Here is an 11127-nt window from a genome sequence, read left to right on the forward strand (position 1 = left end):
ACACTGTTTCTTGTGCCCAGGCCATAGGTAGAATATGTGGCAGCCTAGGGATGAAAAGGCATATTTCAAGCATGTTGTACTGTGCTAAGCCCTGGAGACACAGAGAATAAAGTAAGCTAGCCCCTTCTCTCAGGAAACTCACATTCTAATGTTGGGGAGATAGTACTGCAAGTCAGATGGAAAGGCCCAGTGGTCCTTGGGGGTATAGCAGCAAAGCGAGTAATGATGCCCCTACTTCCATATGAATTCCACTGATAAAACCATCTCAGTTTCTGAGGTTGAACCCCTTGACAGTGTTAAGGACTTTGGTGGGGAGAACTTTCTTTTCTGGGTGTTCAATACGTGTGGCTGCTGAGGACACAGGGTCCACCGCAGGGGCAGAGATGTTTGCTGGGTTGGGTCCTGTGAAGGTTGCTTCGCTGGATGAAAGCTACAGGCCAGTAGTGTGGGGGACTGGGAGGCTGCCCTTCTTGGTGCTGTCAGACTAATCTCCCCACCAATGGCAGTTGGTGTGGGGGGGTGGGCCCCATCTTCACAGGGATTGCCCCCCTGGATAATGGCTGGGTTGGCTGGCTTGGAAGCAGATTCTGTTGGCTTGCTCATATCCACTCTGTATATTTGGCTCCCTTGAGACAGTCCATATTTGGATTCTTTGGAGATTGTGATTTTCCAAAATATGTAGCCATATAGTGTCCTTAGGAAGACATATGTGTTTTAAATTGAAAATATTTGGTTTTTCCATACTCTGGCAGCATAAAATTTTTGACCTAGAAGGGACCTCAAGGGACATCTAGTCCAACTCATACCTGAGACATCTTATATAATTATATTATGTGATTTGTAAAGTATCAAATAAGGTATTATATTAATTTATTAAATTTGTGAATGTATTCAGTCATTAAATATCACAATAACTAACCTTTTGAAGGAACCCATTGCATTTTGAGATTTAACTTTAATAGTTAGGAAGATTTTCCAACAAATATCAAACCTAAATCCACCTCTTTTAAATTACCCCCCCCTGCTCCTAGGATCAATTTGGGATTGTAGTTTCCCGGATATCATCCAGCCTACTGTCTTCCTATTACATTCTGGGCCCAACTCATCAGCCATCTGCAGTACCCTGTCTCAGATCTCTGTTCTGATGGACTCACTGTTTGGGCTGGCCATCTTCCTCAATGCCTCACTCAGGACCTTTTTCATCTGTTTAGTTCTTTCTTTAGGGACCCAGACCAGGCACTTAATACATTTTTGTTGATTGGATGTAACAATAACTTGGTGGCCCTTTTTTCCTGGGTTTTTCCTAGGAAACATGCCTCAGTGGTTCCAATACATGTGATGTCATTGGTGTGCTTCCCCCATAGGCTGTAGGAGACTCCTGGTCCCTTTAAAGAATAATTTCCCTAACTACTTGGACCAAAAAAGATGTCAAGTGAGGAGGCAAGTCTTTTCATCAACCTCTCTGGTCTTGACCAGCTGTATCTTTGAATGACAGATTTATAGTTAGTTGCCGAGCCCATTCTTAATACCTTGTAGGACCTGCTCAGAGTGCAGTCTGTTGGCCCAGGTCTCCCCACTTCAGGCACCAAGAAGCCATCAGAGTAGTGTGCCGATGCTGGAGCAAAAGGCAGGTTTCTACTCTGATTCTTAATGGCTCCACAATCTCTTTTGGGAATGAAAGCATCTTCATTCAGTGTCTCAAATAAGCTGAAATGTTCTCTGTAGGTTTTAGTACCTGTCTCTTTAGCAGTGTTGACATGATACCAAGAAAGTCATTGTCTACAGGTATCCTTAGAACTACCTCTGATTTGTTTGCCTCATTTTTCTCTCCCTATAGTCCTCAGTTAGTATTATTTTAATGGTATGGGAACTCCAAGTGTGAGAACTCCCTTTGCCGATAGAGAATGCAATTCTTCTGTAGCCTTATAGTCTTACAGAGTAGCCTGAGGCTCAGAAATGTTAAGTGACTGTCCCCAGCTCACAGAGCTGTGAAGTGTCAGATGCAGGATTGGAATCCACGCCTCCCCAGCTGAGTCCAGCACTCTGTCCACTGTACCATGCTGCCCCTCAGGAGCCCAACTTCCCTTTAATACTTCAGATTTGCTTTATACTGATTTAGCCATGCTTCAGGAAACCGGGCTTGAAGATGATTTCCCATCATTCTTCCTGCATTATGCGTTTCTCACTGGTTGGAACAGTGAGCTCAACCCTAGCCATAAGTAACAGCCTATTTGGTGGTTGGCCTGTGCAAGGAGGTCACACATTGTCATGGGAGTGTTTGATCTTATGTTCATGCACAAGAGTGTTGAGAAGGTTCCTCTTCTGGTCCAGCATGTGTCCTTTAAAAAAAAAATAAAAATCCCAGCACTCATATAAAAATGCATTAGTTACTGTGGTAGCAATGATGCTGTCTGTGAGTAGTGTTTTCAGTAGGAGGAGTGAGTGCCAGGGGACGGTGGTGAGATTGGTTTTCATTGCTTGTGGATACCATAGACAGCAAGCAGCCTGGTCTGCTTGGCCAACCTGAATATATTTGGAGTGTGCGTGTGAGTGTGTGTGTGTGTGTGTGTGTGTGTGTGTGTGGGTCTGAAGCTATTCAATAAAATGCATACACATACTGCCGCTTTCTGTAGCGGGCAGGGTTAGCTGTGGCAGCATTGACAAGCCTGTTGTTAAGAACTGTGGGTCCCACTTGCATCCATCAGTCCAGTGTTTGTTGAGCTATTAATGACAACAGAGGTCATGGGGTCATAGGTTTGAGTCCTGACCCCATTATTTGACAGATGAGGAAACACGAGGCACAGGAGGGTTAAGTGATTTGGCCATCATCACACAGCTAGTAAGTGTCTGAGGTAGGATTTGAAACCCAGGTCTTCCTAACTGCCAAGAGCTTTATAATGTTTATAATTTTGGAGGATTTTTTGTTTGTAGGGTAGAAGGTAGATCATTTATATATAAAGTGTTGTCAGAAGTTAGTTGAACTCGTGATTAAGAAATCCCTTTTAGGAGCTGGAGGCAGCTATCCAGTGGATAGAGCACTAGGCCTGGAATCAGGAGGACTTGAGTTCAGTCCAGCCTCAGATACCTGGGCAAATCACTTAACCTCTTGTTTGCTTGAATTTCCTCAGCTAAAAAATGGGATCTCCAGAGCAAATGAAATTATGTTTGTAAAGTGTTTAGCACATAGTAGGTGCTTCATAAATGAACATTTCCTTTCTTCTCCCGCCCGTGCAAATTGGCACCAGCTCTGCAGCTTAAAGTCTTAGAGATTTGCCTGGGGACATTGAGAGGTCAGGCGATTTACACAGTAGGTGTTAGAGGAAAGATTTGAATACAGGACTGAGTCTAGGGCTGGCCCTCTCTGTGCTCTGCCAGGCTCTTACAAAGTGGGAGACACTAGCAGTGAAGAATTTTGATGTGGTCCTATTGAACTCGGTTGAAAAATGATTCCTCTTTCATCCTTGTAACACTGGAGGGGGGGATCATTGGGTTTATTTAGACAGGTCTCTAAATATATGAAATCTCATGTAGTGAGTGGAGTAAGAAGGGATTTGTGTTACTGGAAAGCATTAGTTATAGAACTTTAAGCCTGAGTCCCTATGAGATTCCCAGGATGCTTCCTTCAAAAAGCCAATGGAGTTGCCAGGATTAGTTTGCATACTAGAGAACTAGTCATATCCCTTCCCTTGAGCACTGGTGTCTCTAAACTTGGGATAAGGTAGGGGTGGGGGGGAAGGGGGCAGGATGGGACCTTAGAGGTCATCAAGCATCTAAATTCTAATACACACCCTGAATTTACAGATGAGAAAACTGAGGCCCGGGTCTGTGAAGTGACTTACTTTAGGTTGCACAAGTATGAAGAAGCAGAGAGGGGACCTTAATCAAAGACTCTGGACACCAGATAGTTAGAAATGGGGAGAGAATTAGGTACTAAGAGTAAAGGTTGACGAAGGGCAAGGGAATGACAGCGAACCAAGGAAGTTATTTTTGTCAGAGGGAAAAAGCACAGTAAGTGTTAGCAGAAGAGTCTTCCCAGGTTCAAATTGCTGACCTGGCGTCTCTAGTCTCTGGGATGAGAATCAGGCTTGGAAAAAAGCTATGGCTGAGTTTTAATAAGTTGAATTTAAATAGGAAGAAATGTACATTCTTATACTTAGATTCCAAAAAAATTAAATTCACAAGTACAAGATGGAGGATGTTTGGTTAGATATATCTAACATTTTGTCTGGAGTTAGAAATAAAAAAGATCTGGGGTATTTTAGTAAACTTGTAAGGTTAATAAGATTCAACAGAGCTGTATAAGCGCGGGCCAGAAAGGCCTCTGGAGGTCACCCAGTTCAAACCCACGTTTTGTAGATGAGGAAATTGAGGCCTAGAGGAATTACGTGATTTTCCCTAGGCCCCGTGACTCCAAATCCAGTTCTGTGTCATCTCCCTCTAGCAGCAAAAACCTGTTGCAATGCTCGGATGCATTAAGTGAGACCAAGCGTCCAGGATGAAGGAAGCGATCATCTCACTGTCCTCTGTGCTGGCTGGACAACACCCTGAGGGATGATGTTCAGTTCTGGGCACCACACCACTTTGGGGAGGATACTAAGCTGGAGAGTGTCCAGAGGAGGTCAGTTTGGATGGTGAAGGTCCTTGATGTCATCTAGTATGAGCTCCAGTTGCTCATCTAATGAGTTTTGATGGTTAGGGAATCGTTTCTTGACTTGGGCTTAGATTTGTCTTTTCCCATCTTCCACCCGTTGCTTCTGGTCCTGCCCTCTAGGGCCAGACAGAGTAAGTCCAGTCTCTCTCCCTCATGGCAGCCCATGGGATACTTGAAGACCACCGCTGTCTTTTCTTGACGCTAACCATCCTCAAGTCCTTTGACTGACCCTCCTATGAATCAAGGGTTCAAGACCCTTCACCATCCTGTCCATGTTTCTCTGGATTATGTTCAAGTTTATCAATGTCCTTCTTAAACTGTGAACACAGAACTTCTGACCGAGTCTGATGTGGGCAGAGTATGTGGTAGGTATTCTCACCTGCCAAGTCCTGGGAGCTGTGCCCCTCGTAATGTGGCCCCAAGTTATGTTTTCCTCATTTGGCCACAGACTGACTCCAACTTAATTTTGCAGTGTCTTTAAGCCCCCAGATCTTTTTCAGGCAAATTATGGTCTACCCATGCCTCCCATGTCCTATGCTTGTGAAGTTGATTTTTTAAAATCAAATATAAGATATACAGCATGCATTTATATCTTCCAAATTTCATTATTATTAGATTTATCCCCTTGCTTTAGCTTGCCAAAATCCTGGCAGTGTGTTAGGTGTACCTCCCTCCTTCATGTTATCTGCAAAGTTGGTGTATGTGCCATCTATGCCTTTATCCAGGATTTTAATAAAAATATTAAGCAGCATAGGACCAAGCACAGATCTCTGGGTCCTCCACTGGAGACCTCCTATCATGTTGACATTGAACCATTAATGATGATTCCGAGTCCAATCATTCCACCAAATTCATCAAATTGTATTATCCAGTCCACATTTCTCCATTTTTTCCGTAAAAGTCATTTTGGGTGCTTTGTCAAAGGCTGAGTTTTACATTAGCAACAATGTTGTAAAAATAAATGCCTTTGGAAGACCTAGGAACTCTGATTAATGCAGTGACCAACCGTGATTCCAGAGGACCAGTGATAAAGCTTGTTCTCCATCTCTTAACATAGAGGTGATGGACTCAAGATGCAGAGTAAGATGGACGTTTTTGTACAAAGTCAGTGTTGGAATTTGTTTTGCTTGACTATGCATTTTTATTACGTTTCTGTTTTTCTTTTGTTTCCCCAATTTGTGGGGGAAAAGAAAGAAAATTAGTGCTTGTTAGTTGGAAAGAAAAAGTAAAACCTACTTAAATGGCCAGTACAGCATTTCTCTGATCTCCCAGCTGAATAAATCATGTCCAAAGAGCAAATAAGGTCATTCTGGCATGACCTCTTCTTTTGGGAGCCATGTTGGCTCATTGTCGTCTAATAACCATTTCCTTCTCTCTTTCATGATGAAGTGCAGAATTTCCCCAGGAACTAAGGTCAAGTCCATTTGCCTATAGTTTGCAGACTTTGTTCTCTTCCCTATATTCAAAAATCAGGATGCTATTTGTGCTTCTTCAGGCACGTGGCACCTCTTTTGTTTTCCACAGCCTTGCAAAGGACCATTATCTTCTCCTTATTTCATACACCAGCCCTTATTGGGGTCCTGGCTTGGTGCTCTTCACACCACTCAATCTGTAGCTATAACTTCGGACTTACAACTACTGGAGTGGGGTGGGGCTTCCCAACCTATTTTCTACCCAACTTAATAAGTGCCCTTGCTATTGACCCACCATCTTTGACTCTAGGGAACTTTAGGTGACAAAGTCAGGTCCCACTTCCCATTTTATGGAATTTTCTGGAGGACTCAAAAAGTATCACCCCCATGGTAAAGAAGAAAATGACTTGAAGTTAACACACGTAGGCAGCATTTATTAAGAAATTACTGTGTGCCTGGCACCAAGTTTGAATGTGATTTTGCTACTTCCTGCATGCGTGACCTTGAGCCAGGTTACCCAGTGTTTCTGGGCTTCACACTCCTCAACTGTAACACAAATAAGGGTGATTGGCCTGGATTTTTTTTCTTGACATTCCTAGCACTTAGCCCTGTACCTGACACATAAGTAAGAACTTAATAAATACTTATTGGATGAATGACTGGTAAGGTCTTTTCCAGTTTGGAAGCTTTGATGCCATGATCCTCCTACATTGGGTACACAGGAATATTAGTGTTTTAGGCATCTAAGTAAAGATTTTCTGTTGTTTTTTTTTTTTTTCCCTCTTCCCTTTCAGTTCAAACTTCAAGGGAACCTGGCTGGCTAGAAGGAACTCTGAATGGCAAGAGAGGACTGATTCCACAAAACTATGTCAAGCTGCTTTAGTTCACAGCCTATGGACGTTGATGAACTGTCCATGGTATCCATGGACTCTCCTTAGGGTTGCTTTGCCCCACTTGGGGTGGGAGGAAGATGCTCATGTGACCAGGAATACACAGTGAACCTGTCAGACAAGAATTCAGATCCCTGCTTTGAACTTGGTTGGGGTGGGGGTGGGGTATTAGTGGGTGGGCTAGGGAAGGGAGGGGGTGAGAACGGGACTATTTAGTGTTTTGGATGGGTGAAGAATGATTGCATGAGTGTCTGAATGTCTTTATCTGGTCCTGAACCTTTATGGCTGTTTGTTTTTAATGACCCTGCTTCCGAATGGGAAGGTAGCAGTCTTTTTGGACTTGCCTCTCTGCACCAGCTTCCCACCACCACACCTGGGATGCAGAAGAATCACTTTCTTCACAGTGCTCCTGAAAAGTTGCATGGTGACCATTCATCGTCCTAGGCATGGTTACATTACCAAGGCATTCTCTCGTTTCTGCCAAAGAAAGGCTTTCGTTGGTGTGGCCTGAAGCTGTCTTTGACGAGCTGCCACCAAGCTGATGGATCAGTGCTGAACCAGTGGGAAGCAGAGAGGATATTTGCAGACAGGCTTCAAGATCAGAAGCCTTTCCCTGACAGAGGCAGGCTTTCTCAGTCACTTCCCCTAGACAGGGTACACGTATGTTTATGGCAAGCCTCACTATCTCTCATGGATCTCATTTGTACACGGACTTGTCCTCCCCCCCCCCCAAAAAAAATCTCTGTAAATGAAATAAAATTTAATTTACTCTTGGATCTGCCTGTCATGATGTGGGGAGAGAACTTGGAATTCATTATCCTTGTAATGTTTTATGAACCCGAAGCCCTACTGACTGAAATTCATTTTTTCTGCGGGATTGGCACTGGCTCCTGCTTAGAAATTGTAAACATGGAGTTCTGCTCCTGCTCCCCAGGGAGTGGGTGGGATGGAAGAATTCCTCAGGAACAGCTGGCATGTTACCGGCAGCCTTCCCCAGTGCTGCTTAAGAGTCTTCACAAGCCCCCTGCAGCCCCAGTTTTCCCTCCCATGCTTATCTGTGCCCCCACAAATAAGGGAGTGGGAGCAGGGCTGTGTGACCTTGCTGTTAGCACTTTCTCACTATCTCCTTAATGAGTTCAAAACCAACTTTCCCGATTGGTTTCAGTGCATCTTGCGTTCTTACTAGTCCACCTTTCTTCCCCCATCTCCTCTTTCATGTTAGCGTCTGTTCCTGGCCTTCCTCAAAGCTAATCTTGACGGCCAGGGTAAGCTATATTTTGAGCCTGAGAGGGGCAATTGGGAGCCATAGTGTGGGCTCATGCACTTTCACCTTTGCCTGGGGTAGGGCTATCCCTGTCCCCCCCACCCCACAGCTTTCCATGGGCCATGTTGTAAGGGGCTTGGAGAGCCATGCTTCTAACCATGGCAGTGAAGGCAACAAGTCTTGAGTGTTCGTACCTCACACACATGTGAAACCAAGGAGGAAATGACCCTCCCACCATGTCCCTGACTTCTTATGAACAGCCCTGTCCTGTTGGGGATCTGAAGCTACTGGTGCTCATCTAAATCCTCCCTGTTCATGTCTGAAAGCTTTGCCTTGCAAAGGCAGAGTCAGATTTTAAATGTTTTCTATTCAGCTCAGCCTTACACAGCAGGCACAAATGATCTGCAGATGCTTTCAGCAGCGTCTGCCTTGGTCCAACTCCTAGACTCCAAGTGGACCACTTCCAAGTGCTGAGCTTTACTTTCTGCAAGGCAGTGAGTCTCCTGTCTGCTAGCCACCCCTGGACTGAAGTGCTCACCCTCTTCATGGAGTGGCTTCACCACTTGGAGCTTCTGAATCTTTAGCTCCCATAACAGGTTCTTAGCCTTGGATGCAGGTAAGTTTATCTATAAAGTTTCATTCTGCTCTAAAAAGCAGTTGAAACAGCCTTTCCTTAAAGGCTGGGCTGTTCTACTGGAGTAATGATTTATCAGCTTTGCAGTCACTTCATATATACTGTGAAGGTTTTGTAATACAGGCCAATTCACAGGAGAGGAAAGAAACATATCAAAAAGAATTGAACAGAGAAATTCTGTGTAACTTATTTTCTTTTAAATGCTTTCCAGTTGTCAGGAGGAGAAGCCAGTCAGTGTTTTACTCTAAGTACAAGAGGCGCTGTGGAACTAGGAAGGACTGCCTGGCTTCATGTAGTCAGTTATTTTCCAGGAGAGCTGAGTTGTAATATGGCTGCCACATTGGAGGAATCGAGCCATGTTACTGATCTTAACTTAAAATCGCCGTATTTTTGATGTTGGTGAATTTCAGCCCATACCTACATCTCAGAGAAGTTGGAAACTATGATTTGTTGTCCTACAGCCTGTGCTCTGCTTGAGAGGATGCTACCAGAGTTGGTTTGTGTGTGTGTGTGTGTGTGTCTATGTGTCATGGATCCCTTTGGCAGTCTGATGAGGCCTACAGACACTTTCTCAGAATTTATTCTCAGAATCAATGCATAAAATAATATATGTAGAATTACAGAGGAAATCAACTATTGAATGAGAGTCATCAGAATATTAAAAATGCAAGTTTGGAACCCCAGTTCAGGAGTTCTGGTTAAGGCCAAGAACCCTGCACTGGATGAGAAGAGACCTCAGAACATCCAGACCAAACTCCTACCTAGTATGTTCTATAAAATCTCTAGGAGTTGGTCAGCCAAGTTCTGATTGAACAGTCTGATCAGCAATGGAGGAAGCTCACAGAATGACTTGTCATATGAGGGCCTTTCAAATACTTGATGATGATAATCATGTCTCACCCTTTGTTTTCTGTTCCCTAGGCTAAATATCAGTTTTTTCGATTTTTCATTATAGAATATGGCATCTAGATTTCTCTCCATCGCCCTCCTCTGGACGCATTTTAGTTGGTTGAATGTCTTTAAAACATGGTACCCAGCACCACACACAATTGTCTGACCAGCCCAAACTACAGGAGTACTATGACCGTCACTTGATTTCTATTACTGCACCTTAAGACTGTACTGATTTTTTTTTTTTTTTAGCATCTGCAAGATGCTATTTGCTTATTTTGAGCTCGTAGTTACCCTCAAATGCCAGATCTTTTTTCCACATGATACTGTCCTTAGGGTCTCCTACATCTTTAATAGAATGAATTTCTTGAGGGTAAATACTGTGTTGTATTTCATATTTGTCTCCTCAGACCCATACATGGTACCTTGGGCGTGGCAGACCTTAAATATTTGGATTTGATCTTATTCTTGTTCAATGTTTTTTAACCCCAAATGTAAGACTTTACTTTTATTCCTAGTAAACTTTTATTTTGTTGGCCTCAGCCCAGACTTCAGGCCTGTCAGTTGGAATGTGTATTAATGATCTTCCGTCCCAGCCTTGTGTCTAGGAGTGTGCTGGTAAATGTTTAACAACCAGTTTTCCGGAGGGAAAAAAATGCAAAGGATACACTTTTCTGTTTAATTGTCATTATTAGTAGTACACAATCATCAAAACAATAAATTGAGGCCTGATTTTGTCATTTTTGTCTGATTGCTGAGGTGTAAGTGCTCACACTAAAAATTTAACAATGAGCTCTATTGGAGCAGGCCTGAGCACACCCTTGTTTATGTCACCTATAGATAAATGATCGAAAAACTCACTTTCATATGATGAGTCCTTTGAGTATGCAATGTAGATGATCCTAGAGAGAGGACAAATACAGCTGTCCAATGAAAAGTGTTAATTTATGTGGTCAAAAAAATTCAGTGTAAGGTTTTTTAACTAATCGACTCTTCTAACATTTTTATAAGAATGCAAAGTTGGTTTTGAATTCCACTTCAGGGAGTATCAGCTTTACAGACAGGCACGTTTTTTTTGCTATCATCCACTGTTGTGAAAAGGTGACTCTTAATCCATGACCTACAGATGGCAGATCCATAATATCTATTTATTATGTTGATCAGATTTCTCCCTGTGACAGTGGAGTGGAAAAGGGCTCAGCTTAATTCAGTGGGTAGATGTGAGCCAGAAAACCTAGATTTCAATCCCAATTCTGCCAGTTACTGTTTCTGGGTTGCTTAGCAATTCTGGACCTCAGTTTCTTCATTTCTAAAATGAGGTTGTGGGACTGCATGGCCTGTATGGTTTGTTGCCGTTCTACATGTGAGTTAGGTGATGGGCTCCT

At 43.3% G+C, this 11127-nt stretch overlaps 1 protein-coding gene across 1 annotated transcript in view; it reads left to right on the forward strand.

Annotated features, from left to right (window-relative positions):
* The window catches only part of ARHGAP10 (Rho GTPase activating protein 10), a 381695-nt gene extending 374594 nt beyond the window's left edge, over positions 1–7101 (forward strand). Inside the window, exon 23 of the mRNA XM_027866797.1 lies at positions 6858–7101. Within this exon, the coding sequence (XP_027722598.1) occupies positions 6858–6946 (89 nt within the window). The 3' untranslated portion in view covers positions 6947–7101. The remainder of the gene's footprint in view (positions 1–6857) is intronic.
* The last annotated feature ends 4026 nt before the right edge of the window (positions 7102–11127 follow it).

Source organism: Vombatus ursinus, unplaced genomic scaffold (genome assembly GCF_900497805.2).
Source record: "Vombatus ursinus unplaced genomic scaffold, bare-nosed wombat genome assembly UNPS02014784.1, whole genome shotgun sequence".
NCBI classification, from domain to species: domain Eukaryota; kingdom Metazoa; phylum Chordata; class Mammalia; order Diprotodontia; family Vombatidae; genus Vombatus; species Vombatus ursinus.